At 40.5% G+C, this 19,258-nt stretch overlaps 1 protein-coding gene across 6 annotated transcripts in view; it reads right to left on the reverse strand.

The window, feature by feature from the left end:
- Nnt (nicotinamide nucleotide transhydrogenase) overlaps positions 1 to 19,258 on the reverse strand; it is a 108,838-nt gene that overhangs the window by 21,828 nt on the left and 67,752 nt on the right. For all 6 annotated transcript variants that reach the window (XM_029468546.1, XM_029468545.1, XM_021181102.2 and 3 more), the window contains 7 exons: positions 18,730 to 18,891; positions 17,553 to 17,663; positions 16,474 to 16,619; positions 14,262 to 14,457; positions 11,785 to 12,018; positions 10,359 to 10,519; positions 8,240 to 8,419 (listed from right to left, as the gene is read on the reverse strand). In XM_029468546.1, coding sequence (XP_029324406.1) covers positions 8,240 to 8,419; positions 10,359 to 10,519; positions 11,785 to 12,018; positions 14,262 to 14,457; positions 16,474 to 16,619; positions 17,553 to 17,663; positions 18,730 to 18,891 — 1,190 coding nt within the window. The remainder of the gene's footprint in view (positions 1 to 8,239; positions 8,420 to 10,358; positions 10,520 to 11,784; positions 12,019 to 14,261; positions 14,458 to 16,473; positions 16,620 to 17,552; positions 17,664 to 18,729; positions 18,892 to 19,258) is intronic.

Raw genomic sequence — 19,258 nt, forward strand, 5'->3', positions numbered from 1 at the left:
AGAGAATGAGAGATTTGCAAGAAGAAAGATTCTCACGAAAAGACCTTATAGATCTCTCCAGTAGATTCTGATACTGTATCTAAGCTGTCAAAAGATAGCCAGAAGGAATCCAAATGATGATTACACATTTCATTTAGAACTCCACAGCTTTCTGCATTCAAGAAAAAATATATATATATGAATACGGACACTCTCACTTTCCAAATGTTTTACAGCTCCAGAAAATCTTATAGCTGATTATCAGAGAAGCAGGCAGACTGACTCATCATTAGGATTCTAAAATATCTCGCCTCCAAGGAGGCAGATAAGCAAGGTGATGTACTCTTTCAGTTTGTGCCCACCCTTTTCACTGGGAAGATAATCTCAGGAGAGAATTCAGAGAAGGCCATCTCCCGCTCCTGGTGTGTTCACACATGATCATCCATGAGTGACAGACACTGTACAATGCCCAGATTAAACTGTAAGGCAGGCAGGAGGCGTTCTAGTTTTATCAAGAGGGGAGGTGGGAAAGGGAAAAAAACTGGATGTTTCGGGGAACAGAACACATTTTAAGAATTCAAATCACTTACTGTTTTAGTTAGGGTTTCTAGTGCTGGGATAAAACACCAGGAGCAGAAAGCAACTTGGGGAGGAAAGGGTTTATTTTGCTTACACTTCCACATCACAGTTTATCACTGAGGGAATTGAAGTCAGGAACTGAGGCAGAAGCCATGGAGGAGTGTCGTTTACTGACTTGAAAGCTCAACTCTTTCGGAACTCTTCGAAGCTTAAGTTCACTCTGCTCTCTTGGAACACCCAGGACCACCAACCCAGGGGTAGCACCACCTATAGTGAGCTGGACCCTCCCACGTTAATCATCAGTCAAGAAAAATGCACCACAGGCTTGGCCCACAGACCAGTCTGGTGAGGACATTTTCTCAGTTGAGGTTTCCTCTTTCAAAATGACTCTTGCTTGTATCAAGTTGACATAAAACTAGCCAGCACACATACTATTCATGAATCAGAGCATTTTATATGATGAGTACTTCATGGGGAGAAAAAGTACTCCAGAAAATCTTTAAAACCTATTTTTTATTATTGCAATCCACTATATCACTTAAAAGCTTACAATTATCAATCTATTACCTTTTCAAAGACAGTACTCTATTTTAAAAGTTTTTTTTTAAAGCATTCAGAAATCTTCAGTAGTATCCCGTCAGAAAAAAAGCAGGGTTATCCACACAACAATAATGAGGCCAGTGACAACTTTGTAGAGAGATTTACACAGCTGGGGAGGTCTAGCAATAAGGAAGAGGGAGAAGGAATGTGGGAAATAGCCACACGTTAATAAATAACATAAATTTCAAAGATGATGGATAAGGGGATAAGAGAAATTTTGATGTTTTGAATTAACATCCTAATCCCAGTCGGGCAGAAAGTTTATAAACTTCTGAATAAAAACACTAAAGCAGTCATACATAACATGGACTCCCCAAACATTCAACTTTTGATGTCTACAAATCTTTTCCAGTTTTGATTACAAGATTCTGAGATTTAACTCTCAAAAAAATGTGTTCTACTAAACTCTTGTCATGAAAAATTAATTTGAAAAGCCTATCTTGGGGTGGGGGAGGGTGCTGGAGAGGTGGCTCAGTGGTTGAGTGGTTGCTGAGCAAGCATGAAGACAGGAGCTTAGATCTCAGTTATCACCACCCCATCCCCAAGAACTAGGCAGGCAGGGTTCCCCCACACTGCAACCTCAGTAGTGGTAGCGGTGGCATGCTGGGAGCTGAGCTCCAGACTCAGCATGAGACCCTACCTCAAAGGGCCAGGGTCAGGGCAGAGAATGAGAAAGGAAGACTTCCTGCCCTCCATACGTACAGGCCATGCTCGCCCTATGCACCCATGTGCATATATCATACATGCATACACGCACAAAACAACTCAGACGTTGACGTTCCCATTACAGAAAACTTTCCTCTGATGGAGAGTCTGCTTCGATTTACAACGGAACATCAGAGCACAGAAGCACATGAAACAGAGATCGTGTGTGAGGGCTGAAGCATTATCATTCTAACTTGGCCTAAGAAAAAGCATTATTTCTCCTATAAAACTGAACAGGGGAGGAGGGGAGGATTTCTGAGGACATTTAATTAAAGGGCACTCACTGGGGATGGAACCTTGGGGAGAAAAAAAAATTTAGTGGCTTAACAATCAAAATCTGCTTGTTAGACACATAAGCAGAATTATGTCACCATTATACTAATTCCAAGTGGTCTCTTAAAAATTACATTACTTTTCATCTCTTAATTTACTATTGCAACATTGTGTTCACAACAAATGTTTAGGGTTTATGGCTTTGTGCCTCTTCCCACCCCCCTTATTCTAGTCCCTTCCTTGTGTAATTCATGAGGCCATGCCAGGGCCACTTATGCATAGATTGAGGGGTTCCCAGATTCCAAGACAAATAAAATAAAATAAAATAAAGAGGTTTGCCACAGTGTCCAAGGCTGCTCCTTTTGAGCCAATAAAGTCCTATAATGAAAGTTATGTTCTACATTAAAGAGATCACTAGCTCCCATAATTCCAGCTGCTCTGAAAGAAATTAGTCTGAAGACAAAAAAGAAAAGTCATAAAAACACCCGACACTGAAGCAAGAGCAATATATACCATTTAGTACCGTCTCTCGGCTCGATGCTCTGCAGATACTGATCAATCAATCGATCACAAAGGAAAATAGAATAAAGTAAAAACTCTACTTGGCCTGGCTCTTGACTTACGTCATCGTGCTCTAACTCCACTGGAAAAGAGCAGTGAGAAGCTCTTTCTCCTTGTTTGAAGAAACGCTTTCCCACTTTGGGAAGAGCCTCATCTCCCAGGCACGAGTGCAAGCAGAGGCACCACAGAAGCAGAAGGGGCTTGGCCACTATAGCTTGGGGTGAAGCAGACCAGGGGAAATGGCAAGCTTCTTTGGTTTGTATTATATGGCTTGTTGTGTAACCCCCCAACCCTGGGCTCGGAGGATACCCGAAGGAATTCACTGTTACGACAAGACTTTGCTTTTAGAGATTGTTGGTTAGTCACTTGGGGAACATTTCATCTCCTCCCACACAACAAAACCACCCTGCTCTGGTTTGGACTTACAGATTCTGCTTCAATAAACACTAAAGAAGGCCAATATGCTGGTACCACAAAGGACTCTTAAAAACATCGGTGTCTGTGATCAATTCATAGAAGACTCCAAAGTAATAAATAAATTAACAAAATAGTCCTTTGCTGCCCTTTAGTGAACACTCAAGGTTCATTTACCAAACACTGTGTTCATTGGACTGTGCCTGCTGAATCAGGCTTCATAGACACAAAGGTGTGCATCTTAAAACACGTCCTATACAAAGTGAAACTATTGCCCACCTCCAAAACGACTGAGGGGATTAAACAAACTCAAACAAACTTGTGAAGGACTCAGCATAAGACCTGCAGTATTAAAGTAACTTTGAGCGGACAGCATTCCATCTTTTTTTATTTATTCTAAACTACCTTGCACTACTAAGCGCAACCCTTTTAAACGTTTCTTATAATAAACCAGTACATGCTTAACGTCAGTGAAGTGGGCATGGAGGGTATGGGGTATCAAGTCTAAGAGAAATTTAGGATGAATCCACTTTAAAAGCCTAAAACTATGGTGGGCTTGGTTTTGATTGGTCGTTCACTGTCTTGTAATTGCATGTGGAAGTGTGGAGAGCGAGGGAAGGTACACACTGACAATAAGAGCTCAGCCTGTCAGGATTCTCAGAGATCAGCTCATCAGGATCAATAGCCAACAAGAGCCCACACCCTCAGACCACTTCCGTGTACTGGTAAAAACCTAACAAAGGAAGACTGCAACCATCTGTTCCAAACATCTCATACTGTGAATTTGGAACTATTATGGTGTAGCTATATGTTGCGTTAATGTGTAAATGTTAAAAATATACTAGTTAGAAAATCAAACGTTGGAGTAGCATAATACATTACAAAGAGGATGGATACAACCTCAACTGTCCAGAATTAGAATACTAATGTTAACAGTCAAATGATGGATGGGTTAAGAGTTAAATGAAGGATAGGAATTGTGCCATTTATTTTCCTTTGTCCTTTCCTAACTTTCCAAATACCCTACACCTGTATTTTCATAACTGAACTTTCTTTCTGAAATAGGATCCTCATGGGTACGAGCTGACCTTGAAGTCTCTATGTCATCACAGCTGCATGCAAAATTCATGATCTCGTGCCTCACCTTCCCAAGTGCTGAAGTTACAAGTGTGTGCTGCTCTGCCTGGCTTGGAGTAGGGTTGGTTGGTTTGTTTGTTTTTGTTTTTACTGTATTGCCTTGGCTTGATTAGTACACACTATATAGACCAGGTTGGCCTCAAACTCAGAGATCTGTCTGCCTCTGTCTCTGCTTCCCAAGTGCTGAGATCAAAGTAAAGAACTACCACATCCGGCCTTAGAGTAATCTTAATAATTAAGGCTTTCATTATCCTTAAATCCAGATGAATAAAAAAATACTATTACAGAGTACTGATCTGATCTAATATATTTATGGTCCCTGACAACTATAAGGAGGTATTAGTTTAAGAACTCAAATTTAAAAAACACTAGAGGGAGGCAGAGGCAGGCAGATTTCTGAGTTCTAGACCAGCCTGGTCTACAGAGTGAGTTCCAGGACAGCTGGGGCTATACAGAGAAACCCTGTCTCGAAAAACCATAAAGAAAAGAAAAACAAAAGAAAGAAAAACACTATAAAGCATAGTTGAGAATGGCATGTTTGAGGCAGTGGAATTAGAAAAGAAACAAAGACTGGGGAAACATCCTAACAGGTGAACGGGCAGAACAAAGTTAGAAGGACGGCATCACTCTGCAAGCACACACAGAAGAGAGTATATCTAACAGGTGCCTTCTACTGGCAATTCATTCTAGTTACTGTTACTAAACAGTTACTGTAGGAGCTACTGTGGCTACAACAACATGGAAACTGAACAGGAAGGAAAAGGCAAGAAGTAAAAGACACAGATCAGAAACTTGGAACATAAGCTGCTAAATATATATATTAGCATTAAAGAAACAAGGGTGGGGCTGGCGAGATGGCTCAGTGGGTAAGAGCACTAACTGTTCTTCTGAAGGTCCTGAATTCAAATCCCAGCAACCACATGGTGGCTCACAATAACCAGTAATGAAATCTGACACCCTCTTCTGGTGTATCTGAAGACAGCAACAGTGTACTTAATCAGTGTACTTTAATTTATTTAATAAATAAATCTTAGAAGAAAAGAAAAAAGAAAGAAAGAAACAAGGGCAAAAATAGAAAAGGTGCTCTTGATGATGTCCCAAGAACCACATACAAATCCTTCTCCATATTCTCCTATATCCATATGCCTCTAGCATGTTTAGAGTTCAAATATTTTGCCAGGTGTGGGGTGGTGCATGCCTGTAATTCTAGCATTCAGGAGGTTGAGGCAGGTGGATACAAAGTTTAAAGCCAGCCCGGGCTAGATAGTAAGAATCTGTCTAAAATGAAACAAATGTAACAAAATGCTAAATAAGGTAAAATAACTCAAATCTTGCAATTTGATTTTAAAATTCTTTTCTGGCAAATCGCCTTTAAATAATAATGAAAATCTGCTGCCCCCTGCTGGCCATTCAAATTCTCCAAATGATACAAAGTAAAATGCTTTAAAAGTTCCTTTTACAGATGCAGAAAACTGCATCTGTAAAAACTAAGTACAACTTTTCTTTAAAGGTATTGGCAATTTAAACCCCCCAGAGCCTTGAAGTTTTCAACGAGGTATAAAATTTCCAAATTCCAAGGTTTTTTTGAGGGACTTGGACTACATAATAATTGGGTTGTTTTAAACTTGGATTGTCAAGCCCTGTGTTTTACAAGATGAGCAAAACCACAAAAACACTTTCATTACAAAAAGATAACTTCAGTGTTTTAATTGACATGATATCTCTCAATTAGAGCCAAGCAAAATGCTGAGATGCAAAAATGAAGGTTTTATGTAACCTGAGGCAACCATAGAAGCCAGGTGTGGAGCTCCCGCCCTCTACTGCACCAAAAGGCTTTGTGTGTGTGTGTCTGTGTGTGTACAGCTGGTCAAAGCACAGAGAATACGTGACCATTTGAAGCCCAACACCAAATGAAACATTGGTGATGCAAACCTTACACCTAAAACCCAGGAAAACTACCGGAAGGGGAGGTAGAAACCTTATAAGAGCCAGAAGATGGTGCCTGCTGCTAGACAGCACCCCCTAGACATGACAAAGGGAATATACCCATGAAATCTCAGCAATATGGTTGCCTGAACAAGACCCGAATCAAGACACCAGCTGAGTGCCAGTGTGGATGGATGAAGTTCCACAAGGTCCCACCCCTAGATGAAGGTGGTCAACAGTTACTAAGAAAGGGAAAATCCACTTCCTCCAGGGAATCCCATGTGATCATCCCAGGACACATATACATACAAGGAGCACGAAATGGACTCGGTATGTTGTCTACACATATGTGTGCATACGTTTACAGAAGAAAAGGCCTTGAATTTGCAGGGGACATGTTGGAGAGAGGGGAAGGAAGGGCGAGGATGATAAGTTCAATGTCCATGTATAACATTCTCAAAAATTGTACATTTAAAAAAACAAACAAACAAAAACCTAGGTGGCTGGAGAGATGGCTCAGAAGTTAAGAGCATTGGTTGCTTTTCCAGAGGACCCAGATTTAAGGGCCAACACCCTCAAGGTGGCTCATAGCTGTCTGTCACTCAGATTCCAGCCCTCTTCTGGCCTCTGCAGTTACCAGGCATTCAAGTGGTACACAGACATACAAACAAAACACCCAAACACAAAAAACAATCATTTTAATTAAAAAAAAAAAAAAAAACTATAGCCAGACATGCTTTTAATCCCAACACTCCGGAGGTAAAGGCAGGTGGATCTCTGAGTTCAAGGCCAGCCTGGTCTACAAAGTGAGTTCTAGTGCAGCCAGTGCTACACAGAAATGAAAAAAGAAATATAATAAATATAATATATATATATGCATGCATGCACAGAGTATATAATTGTCCTAAATGTATCATTAAGGTATAACACATTAAGGTTATCTGCAAAGCTAAGATGTGTTTGTAAACTTTGGGATAGTTTTAAGTGAGCTTTTTTATTTAAATGTTCAGAGTTATATCTTACATACTCTTGGTAAAGATACAGTCACTGAAAATAATGCAATTTTTTTAAGCTGTTTTGTTATAAAACACTGCAAGTGAGCTTCAACAGTAAACCAAGACTGTCCTGTAGAGAATAATAACTATAAACAAAGTTTTCGGTCAAATTTAGAGTTATTTGCAAGATATTCTTTGCTATCAAGAAGGGAATTAGCTGGAGCCAGCAAACCCCATAGCAAAGCCAGAGAAACACAGAGCTCTTGGACTTTGAAGCTGAGGAGAAGGGCGACCCTAGAGGAAGACTAGCAGTCTCAACTAACCACTGAGTAACCACCAACTAACCACCAACCAGGCAGCATACACCAGCTGATATGAGGCCCCAACACAAATACAGCAGAGGACTGCTGAGTTTGGGTTCAGTCAGGGATGATGCACCTAACTCTCAAGAGACTGGAGACCCCGGGGATTGGGGAGGTCTGGTGGGAAAAATTAAATCATCTTTGTATATCCATGTGGCAGATTGCCATAAAGCCCCTTAAATAAGATTTTAGAGGCAGAATCTTTCAGGATTAAAAAGACAAGACTATGTAATATTATAAAACTTAAGTGAAAGTTAGATACAGCATATCAGCCTGCCTTCCTGTAATCCTAGCACAGGGGGACGAAAGCAGGGAGGACCAAGGATTCCAGTCCCAAATGCAAGGCCAGCCAGGGCAGGGTAGGAGGAGCCTGTCTCCCATCATAGAAAGACAGAGGACTCTGCGTTGAAAAATACAGTAAGATCAGACAAGCAGATACACAATACTACACAAACAAAGAGAATGGGGGGAAAAAATATCCTAAACTAAATGTTATGCGTTACTCTCCAGATGGAGAACAGTATTAGAAGAGTTTTACCCATTTCCTAACTCCTTGAAGTTGGATATCTTTAAGACAGTCTTAGAAATTTCCTCTAAAAATCCTCATATTTCTGCTGAAAAAGATGAAAACCAATAGATTTATTTCTGCTGCAAGCACATCCACGTCTCCAGGTCATTTCCCTTCTCTTAAGCACATGCATTTCTTACCACACACATGATGTATGACAGGATTGCACCAGAGGAGCCAATGAGCGCGCCCACGATGGTCAGCAGGTTGTTGTTGAGCAGGAAGCCCTCGGCACACAGAGCCCAGCCCGAGTAGCTGTTTAGCACGGTGATGACAACAGGCATGTCAGCACCACCAATAGCAGCCGTCAAAGTCACACCCTAGCCAGGAAAAAAAAAAAAAAAATCAAAGAAGAACCCAACGTGAGCACACACAGTTAAACCTCTAACGTTTGACATCTTGGTTCTTAAACATTCTAATTTCTTAATTAATAAATATCCATATAAGTTCTTGGTGAAGATCAAGTCTCCCATATGATCAACTCTCTCATGGATAGAGCAACTGTAAACATTTAGTCACCACCCCCAAAAATTCCCTAAATAAAGGAAGTGATGAAAACTGGCAAAAACTGGAAAGAAGTCTCCCTTGGAAAAACGAAATATACCAAAGAGTGTCTTGATATACCCAGCTCTTGATGGCTTTAGACTGAAGTCAGGGCCCTGCTGGTATCAAGTGGAGGAGACAAAGCTAAGGCCATCAGTCCACAGGCTTACTTGTGTGACGATCCAGAGGACATGGATTTGGTGACAAAGAGAGCTGAAAAGTGAAAAAGAAAAATCCTACAAAGGAGCGGGCTAGGATGATTTGAAGGAGCCCCAAATGCTATATATAAACACTACCCAAATCTCTTAAACTGTGGGTCAGATGCCAGACAAGTCTATTAAGGCTAAAATAACAACAGGTTCAGTTGTTAGCCTATAAGAGATCTTCAGTTTAAGCAAGTTAGCTGTTCCAAAACAAAAAAATAACATTAAAAAATTAAATTATATGTGGTTTTCACTATCAATATTTGGGATGAATACAACAGAATCCAATGCCTTAACAATGTCCATGATGCAATCCAAAGTTATTAAATACAAGAAAATAAGAAGGATGGAGGGTGGATTTTTTGCTACTCATTCTATATACCTCTCCATTTTTGCACTTTGTTTCTATGTGAGTATATAAACCAAAAGCAATTAAAAGTATCCTTTGGGTTATGGGGATATTTTCATATTGGCTATTGAGTTCCTTTTAAATATATTCATCATTTCTCAAAAATGACGATTCTTTAAATTTTAAATTTCTATATTTTAGGTTTGATTATAGGTTGATTAGATTAAAAAAAATTTTTAAACTATTTTCTTTCATTTAAAATAAAGCAAAACAATCATCACCAGATAAGACAGAAGAAAGCTGGACTATAAGGCACACAAAGAGAATTTCAAGTCATTTTTCAGTGTCCTAAAGTGTCTCTACTAAAGTGGTGGATAACTCATGAGTAAGTTTCATTTGTATACCACAGATCTCATGTATCTGAACCAGGGTCAGTACTTGATAAGAGATCACAAGACAGCTAACTCTGTGCTATACTTTTTTTTCCCCTTATCTTAAAATATAAAGACTATCTACAAAGTATAAATTAGTCTAGAGGAATGTGAAGCAAGAATGAAGAACAGAATTCCATGCAACAGCATCCCCTACTAATAAAATTCCAAACCGGACACCGAGACAGAGTCTCTGTTTACGTCGATATATCATATGCAAAAGTCAGACAGAAGAGGAAGAGAAAAACCACCACAAAAGGATGAACCCCCTCAGTGAATACACAGGGTTTACTAACCCCTTTACGTAATTATTGGATTCCATATTATATCTTTCAAGGAACGTGAGAGCAACTTATGAGCTGTGACCACCTTATACATAGTATATAAACCTCAAAGAATTACTTGTAGAACTTATAGAGTAGGTGCCTACTGAACAGAATTAAAATCCTTGGCTTTTAGAATTCCTGTTCACCCAGAAAGTTGGTAGTGTGGAAACCCCAGAGCGATAAAGGTGCCAGATGCGATGACTCTTAAATAGTCAATTAATAGAACATGATTTTCTTCTCACACTTTTTAAACTTTCTATTTTCTAAAACAATGAGCATGTAACCAATTGTCTGACATGTTTCTTCCCTTGGGGAATCTTAAAGAGACAGAAGCATGACCAGATTGAAGTCTAACAACAACTTCCCAGCTCTTCTCGGTACATACTTCTCCGTCTCCGGGGACTTACCATGAGAGTAGAGAGTGCAGACACAGAGCCCAGACAGGTGATGCCCGTGGTAAAGCTAGGGTCAGCCATAAATGGGATTATCCCACCCACGCTAGCAGCCAGCAGGCCTGCATTGAGTGCGTGCCTTCCAGGGAGCAGCAGAGGGGCTGATTTCAAAATACCTGGGCCAAAGCAGATCATAGTCAGAGCCTAGGCTGTGCTGTGGGGAACCCTACATGTCATTTCATCCGAAATTACCAAAATTGAGTATCATAATAATAGTATAATACTTCAGATATCCTTGTATAGCACCAGATATGAAACATTAAGGCATGTTAAGAGTTCTGCATATAACAAATTAGCAGAGACAGGAAAATATGGTTCAACTTAACTGTATTTTCCCTACATTGACCACATACTCTAACATAGAATCTTAAAAATTGATTTTCCCCCTTGTATGACCAACACAGAAGTTGTTAAGTGTGGTTTTGTTTATTTACAACTTCAATACAGAGTTCTGGGACATTAGCTTTTCCAATGCTATCAACTGAGCCCCAGGGAGAACCCTTGTTAGCTATTTCTAAAGAAAAAGCCCGAGACAAGAATGTCTTAGACTTGAAGTTCATTTGTGATTCCTTTTAAGCTTAATGGAAGTTTCCCCCATTTAATAACTTTATTATTCAGAGGCAAAAACATATTTTTACATCACAAACGAGTCTCTCTGGGGACTCGTTTGTGAGCGCACTGCACAGAGGCTCTCTGGATTTTTCCCTCAGCTTCATTTTCATGACTCCACACTGCAGGAGTAAAATTTGCCGTGGCAGAGTGCTAAACCACGTGCTGGTTTTCAGAATGAGTTTCGTTTACCCAAAGTCATCCAGTAAGCGTGTCTCTACTCTAAGAAACATTTCTTTTTTTCTTTTTTCTTTTTTTTGTAAGAATTGTTTACTTATTTCATGTATATGAGTACACTATAGCTGTCTTTGCCTCGGATCCATGATGGTTGTGAGCCATCATGTGGATGCTGGGAATTGAACTCAGGACCTCTGGAAGAGCAGAGCAGTCAGTGTTCCTAACCACTGAGCCATCTCTCCAGCCCCACGAGTTCATTTCTGCAGACAATATATAGTCATCTCGAAACGAAGGCTAAGGAGTTGTTATTTCGTTCATGCATATTATCAAACATCCATCAATGTCTACAAATCTTTGTGTACTAATTTCCACTATTACCTGTCTACAGAAGAAATCATCACAAAGCTTTAGAAACTCTCTAAGAATTAAAATAAATCATCTTTTTGAGGTGAAAATCTTTTACGGGTGTCTGGGTGCTATACAAATCACTTCTCCCGAAGGTCTCTACTCTGAAGGGGCTTTTCTAAAATTGAAACAGACCCATAGATACCCTGAAAAATAGCCATTTACCTACACATTATATCAAGCCACTTACCCTGTAATTTTCCGTAGGCAACAAGAGACCCACTAAAGGTGACTCCGCCGATGTAAGTGCCAAGGTAAGCCACAATCTTGGTGAAATTTGACGTGGCATCCATTGCAAAATGTGGATACTCTACGATGTACTCAGCCATGCAGGTAAGAACTGCTGCCAGCCCCACCAAACTGTGGAAAGCAGCGACCAGCTGAGGCAAGTCAGAAATCTGGATCCGCTTTGCGATTGTCAGGCCTGTTGGAGAACAAAGGCCAAAGAGAGAGTTAAACCTGACAGACCTGTGGAAAACAGCAAGCACAAAAGCCGGGTTTCCATCACTGTCACGAACGAGCGTTACCCAGTTCCCAGTATGGACTAAGTGCTCCTAAGGACAGGGGTGTAAGGACAGGGTGGAAGGAAAAATACTGGCTATGCATATCGTGTCAAAATAGCTCCTTTTCTAAACATCAAATAACAGCACCCAGCATCAGTGCAGGCCTCCTCTCTCAACCTGAGACAAAAGCTTGTGAAGACTGCTTCAAGCTCCAGTTACATCTCCCTTATAAGCCCTTATGACTTATACATCCGCACACTCGCTTTGGCCAGTGCTTACACATACGCCTATCACTAACAGATGAGGAAAACAAAGTTAAGCTTGGATTGGCTAGAGCCAAAACGAAAGAAAAACCCTGGGTAATAAATTCCCTCCTTCTGAAGGATTTTCACAGGTGTAGTAAAGAGATACAAGGAGTGGGGATTTGAACACTTGTTGAAGATCACAGGTAAGCAGTTTCCCACCAGGGACATACAACAACCATTTTTCCTTCAGGGGTCTTTCTTGGAATTGTTACCAAAGGACCCACAGCTTCCCAGAGGAAGTCTAAAAGGCAGCCTAAAGCAAACGCTCTGAGGGGAAATATGTAGCAACCAGATCAGAGGAGAGGAGGTACGTGTATATAAGTTCATACAAAGGTGAATGGTACAACATTCAAATAATAAAATATACAGGGGGGGGGGTACTTATGAAGGCTGAAGATGGCATCAGATCCCCTGAACATGGAGTTCCAGGTGGTTGTGCCTAACATGGGTACTAGAAACTGAACTCAGATCCTCTGGAAGAGAAGAAAGAACTCCTAACCACTGCCCCAGCAATCCAGCCCCAACATAAGCAGTGCTCTTTATTCCAAGTTCCAAAAAGATGACCGACTTCTCATAGCAGGACTTTGTTAACTTTTGCTAAGTTCTCATACCTGTAGCAAACCTAGAATTTTCAACCAGTAAGCATGCTTCCCCACAAACATCGGTAAATATTTTATTTATATTATGTTTAGAGGTATAATAAAAGAAAGGCTGTGTTTGTGGTATGAACCTTAAGATGCAAGTGAAAACTTTGCCCCTGAAACAACTATATGGGGGACTTCTTCACTAGAGTAACAGTTTCCAAACACAAGAAGAATATTTGTTTTTGTGCAAATTACAATGTAATAACCATAGTCATATTTTAAGCTTAAGCTATATTAAATTTTTTCTATTGCTTTCTTAAGTCTGTCCATACATCCACCAAGAACAATTTCAACCTGCCAATTTTATGACACTGAATGGGGAATGAAGAAATTATAATAGCCTACCATTACATGGTACTTCCACTATAAGCATACAAGAGACATACATGACCTCAAGAGCACATTAAAAAGCCTAGCACATTAATTACAAAGGGGTATATATTATTAGTATTACCTTTGTTTCTAATATAATTTAAGTTTTGGGGTTTTGGTTTGGTTTTTGGTTTTTTGAGACAGGGTTTCTCTTTGGAGCCCTAGCCTGGAACTCACTCTTTAGACCAGGCTGGTCTCAAACTTGCAGAGATCTATCTGCCTCTGACTCTCAAGTGCTGGGATGAAAGGCACACACCACCACCTGCCTTGTTTAAGTTTTAGTAATGGTTCTTCTATTTTAAAACCAGCTCACAAAACTACTGGAAATTTAACAAGAACTTCAACATATAGTAGACACTCTATTTGACATAACAGTAGAGAAGATTAAAACAGTGGTTCTTTTTTTTTTTTTAAACTCACTCACGTGTTGTTTGAAAGTTTAACACTTAAGAACAGAGTCTTCTACTGAAATTTATAATCAGCAGAACAGAAAAAAAAAAATGAGTCTACATATAAGTATCCCAGTCCCCTATCCTATAATCAATAATGCTGGATGCAATCAGTAAAAGAAAATAAACTTCATGCCATTTGAGATTTTTTTTTTAATCCCACTCTCTAACTCAGTGGATATACTCCCCATGTTTTATCTGAGTATCTGTTGTATCTGAGTTAGAATAGGCTGGGTAATGTTTTACCCTAGGAGGAATCTTCCAAGCGATGCATTCCTCAGATTAAGCCCTCAGTGTGAAAGGATTCTTCAGACCTCAGTCTCCGAGCCTAACTCTCTTCAGACACATGAAGGACACTGAATGCATCGGAAGGCAGAAGCCCACAGGCACTCACCGATGGTGCCACCCATCGCCATTGCTCCAGACATCTGAGCTAACAGTTGCGGGTCCGGCTTCAGGCCTCCAAGGGTGGCTGCCAGGCCTCCTGCAACCCCGATCATGCCCAAGGCATTGCCGAGTCGAGCTGTTCCCTGAGTGGAAAGGCCGCCCAGGGCCCCAACACAGCACAAGCCTGAGCCCAGGTACATGATCTTTGCAAAGGAAAGAAGAGAAAGAGATTATTTAAAAAAAAAAAAAAAAAACTTTGGTCTGTTGGCTCAGGGAAGACCTCCCTTGTGGAACATGACTCTCTAAGGACAATTTAAATTTGGACAGTGGACAGACATGAATTCTTCAGCTAACACTTCAAAAGATTTTCCTGTGGCTAGAGAAATGGCTCAGCGGTTAAGAACACTGACTGCTCTTCCGAAGGTCCTGAGTTCAAATCCCAACCATCCATAATGTGATCTCACAACCACCCATAATGAGATCTGACGCCCTCCTCTGTTGTGTCTGAAGACAGCTACCGTGTACTTACATATAATAATAAATGAATCTTTAAAAAAAATGTCCTATCCATTAGGAAAATAAAAACATTACATATTTTATATTGAACTTAGAATTATACCATTTATACAGACTGGTTGCCTTGATAATATATACAAATATATAAAAAAAAAAACTAAATTTAAGTGGGGTTGTTAGATTTGAAAACAGTAAATGTGTCTAAATGCTGTAACATAGCCAATCCATGTCATTGGTGCCATGAATTGTGTATATGCCTTACTTAGGCCGTTAAGAGTCTCATGAAAGCCTCATGAAGAAAGATCCACTGTCCTCGCTCTATAAAAGGGACAAGTGAAGCGTTGGGAGGTTCCATAATTGCCCCGAAATAAGATCAGTAAGTAGAAATAAGATCAGACTTGCAGCTTCATCTCTTCTCAAAAAAACCCATCCTGACACTCTGCTAATCCTACACACTGGGAGCACAGAAGAAACCAAGCAAGACATGATGTTTTTACTTCTACCGTCAGACACGCTGCAATCCAGTGGCATTCACTGGAAAGCAGAGTAAAATATGGATAACTCAGAGAAAAGCCTCAGCTCATTTGATATTTCACCTAGGAACTTTCTAAGTTCAAATCTGATTTTTTTTTTTTTTTTAAGTTTTCGAGACAGGGTTTCTCTGTGTAGCCTTGGCTGTCCTGGAACTAACTCTGTAGACCAGGCTGGCCTCGAAACTCAGAAATCTGCCTGTCTCTGCCTCCCAAGTGCTGGGATTAAAGGCATGTGCCACCACTGCCTGGCTGATTATTCTTTTCTTAATGTACAGCATAAAACTGTGTGTGTGTGTGCATGTTCGTTTACGTGTGCAGGGCAGAAGACAACCTCTGTATCCCTTCTCGGGTGCCATTCCACCTTGTTCTCTGAAACAGCATTTTCCACTTTCCTGAAGATGATCATGTAAGCTATTCCTCCTGGCCATCAAACCCCAGGGGTCTGCTTGCCCCAGTGCTAGGATTACAGTCCTACACTCAGTGTTTTTTACACAGGTTTTGTGGATCAAATGTATGTCTGCAAGCTTGTACAGTATGAGCTTTACCAACTGGCCCATCTCCCTACCCCCTACAACCGCGGTTCTTAACCTAAGGGTCATGACGCCTTTAGGGTCAAATGACCCACTGGGGTCACCTAAGGCCATCAGAAAACAGAGATATTTACATTATGATTCATAACAGTAGCAAAATTACAGTTATGAAGTAGCAATAAAAATAATTTCATGGTTGAGGGGGGCCACCACAAAATGAGGAATGTATTAGAGGGTCACAGCATTAGGAAGGTTGAGAACCACTGCCCTACAGCATAAAAAAAATGTTAAATTCTATATTGTCACTTAAGTGTGTTGCATAATGTCTTTTGTTAACAAGCAGAGATTGTGATATTGTGATACATTTGTGCAGAATGGAAGAATAAGCATTTTCAAATTGATTATTGTTGTCCTTACAACAATCCGGCCGGGCACACAAGGAAGGTAATAATGCTCTCTCTGCAAGTGAAAAACTTAAAAACGAGAAAATAAGCCTCATCTTTAGGACACTGGGATGGTCTGTCTCGAACAGGGTGTTTTCAGTTCACCACTGGATTTGTGATGGAGTTGCGTACTCTCGATATTTTCAATTCTGCTAAATTCTAAAATGGAGAAAGACACACTCGTAGAAGTCTCTTACTTCTTCGATGTTATAGCCACCGTAGAGAGCAGCTAAATATCCACCTATGAAGGTGCCTCCAGGGAGCAGATACAGGTAATTATATTCTGGAGGGTCCGTGGGTCGCTTGAACATGTCCAACATTCTCTGAGTCACCAGAAAACCACCTTACCGAAGCAAGAGAAGCACAAACAGGCAAGAGGTGTCACGTCAGACAGCATGACTTTTTTCCATCTGCTACAGCATATTTATTTTAAGTATACTTTTATCTCTAAGTATTACAAAGTGCTACTATTATTTCAAGTAACAGTTTGAACCTCAAAAGCAAAAGCCACTCTATTATTAAAGCCAGTTCCCTTAAGGTGGATGAAGTATATGGGGAACCCTAGCTACAGTTAGGAAGAAAACTTGCTATCAGAATGTAGGGCCAACTGTTTCTGCATGACTAAAAGTAAATAGCCATTTAAAGGCTTGAAAATACAAAGGGTCAAAAGTCAGCATTTTTTTCTCTGATAGGTTACTCTGTTTATCAAACTCTGTTGCAAATGATAAAGAACACATACTGTGTCAACAGTTACCTTGGACCCAGTAAGGAATTTTAAGCTATAAAATAGCATCAGATGAGTGTCATACATGAGTGATGTGCTAGCCTTTCAGTTTTCAGGAACACACAACATTGTGATAAGGCAATAAACTAAAATCTTATCTGCAGTTGTACTCATTTACAAATGTCATGGTGACAGTGGAAGTCAATGTTATCCAAAACTATGCATTCCATGACTTCCCAGTTAGCTTCTAGCAGAACATTACTGTGTGGCTGGGGGTATGGAAGGATTGGTTCTTTATCAGTACAGTTCCTAACCATTACAGATAGGCAAGATATTTGACTTTCCTTCAAAAGGAATATTTGTGGTCTGAAAGAAGTCATTTTGAAAGGGACAGTTAAATGCTTAAACTCAGAAAGTCTATTTAAGACAACTTGGTATTTGCTTCCTATGCCCTTGTCAAAAACAGCAGTCTGGGCTTTTTTCTCCCCCTCCTCCTCCTCTTCCTCCCTCGCCTCCTTCTCCTGCTATTCCTCCTCCTGCCCCTCCTCCTACCTGCAATGTTGACTGATGATATAAATGTAGCAAGAGCAGCAAGACTCTGAGAAGTTGTGGAGGGATATAAATGCCCTCCCATCAACGCCAGCCCACCAACTGCAGTCAAACCTAGAAACAAAACATCACCATGGTAAAAAAAAAAAAAAAAAAATACAGTAAACTCTCCAAATCCAATGTGAAAACCCAAAACATTTGTCATATCAGGATCCAATATCCAAAATCAAGGCAACCTTCTTATGACTTCAATCTCCCTGATCAAAAACCTGGACAACGCTCCTGTGCATCTTTCTTACTTGAAGTACTATCGTGGGGAAAGGTTAATACACCTTGCTTCCTTTGGGTCTGACCTTCAACTTTCTGCCTGTGTTCTCGGAGTGACAAGTCAGCAAAGTCACTAGAGCATGGCTTATAAGGAAATGTGACTGTAAAAGATACCTTGTAACCAAACTGGAAGAAACTAATCACAGTCTATAGACATTGTTCTGATTGCCACCAATTTGAGCTTTCCTGTATACGGCACATTTGGAAACTGGACGTGCTCCCTGCAGAAATCCTAGGAGCCACGCCTAGGACAATCCAAGAGATAAGCACGCTCTTGATCTTGTTGGCTACTTAGGTGGGGCTCATTCCCTCACATCTAATGATGGAGGGAACTGCTACAAATCAAAGAGAACAACCCCTTGCAGTCACATGTACTGCTATGCAAACTCTCACCAAAGACAGATGCCTTGTACCATTCACTGGCAAGCTGGTCCCTTACCCCTAACCATCTTAGGTCAACCAAAGCCATATGCAGCCGACTCTAGCCTTGCTAGATTCAATGTTTACTTGATTCTAGGAAGAGATTCCAAAGGTTGTTGTAACTCATTCTGTGAAACACTCTCTGGTTTTAAATTTCATCAGTAGAATCCCTTCCTTAAAGTACATGATAATTGAAAGCAATATTAATGGGCCCACACTGTTGGAAACGGGGGTGCAGGAAGGACCGACACATTCTATGACACCCTCCTTGACAAGCCCGCTCACCCCTGGCAGTCCCCAAGTCACTACAGTCACTGCTGTAGACACCAGGAGTTCATGATTTAAAACTGAACTTTATAAAGGCCTTAGAAACCACTCCTAGAGCTGAAAAGACCATGATGGGCTAAGAGGTAGAAAGAAGATAAAGACAAACCTGAGATGGCATTGGTCACAGACATCAGCGGTGAGTGGAGAGCAGGGGTCACTCCCCAAACAGTGTGGTAGCCAATAATGCCGGCTAGACCAAAAGTGGTCACCATCTGAGAAAAGGCTACATTGGGGGCCACGATGCCCAAACCTAACATCCCAGTGAGACCTAGAGGAAGAGAGAGAGAGAATAAGATGTCCTGAGATGACCTCAGGAAAATTAAAAATACATGCCCGTACACATACACACACTAAAGAATAGTGTTTTAAATTCTGTTCCCCTGCCAATAATGAGCAGACCTTTAAGACACCTAACCATTACAATGCAAGGGAGATAATAGACAAAAAAAAAAAAAAAAAAACTACCTTTCTGACCACTCCTCCAAAGCAAAATGCAAAGATCCAGGAATATTTATGAGTTGCCTTCTTAACAACAGGCTTATTTCCCCATGCCTAACTTTGTCCTCATCTCTGTTTTTAGCGTTTACTGACAGCATCACATGGGTTTCTATGAGTGTTTTTATTCCAGAATTACA

Source organism: Mus caroli, chromosome 13 (assembly GCF_900094665.2).
Source record: "Mus caroli chromosome 13, CAROLI_EIJ_v1.1, whole genome shotgun sequence".
NCBI classification, from domain to species: domain Eukaryota; kingdom Metazoa; phylum Chordata; class Mammalia; order Rodentia; family Muridae; genus Mus; species Mus caroli.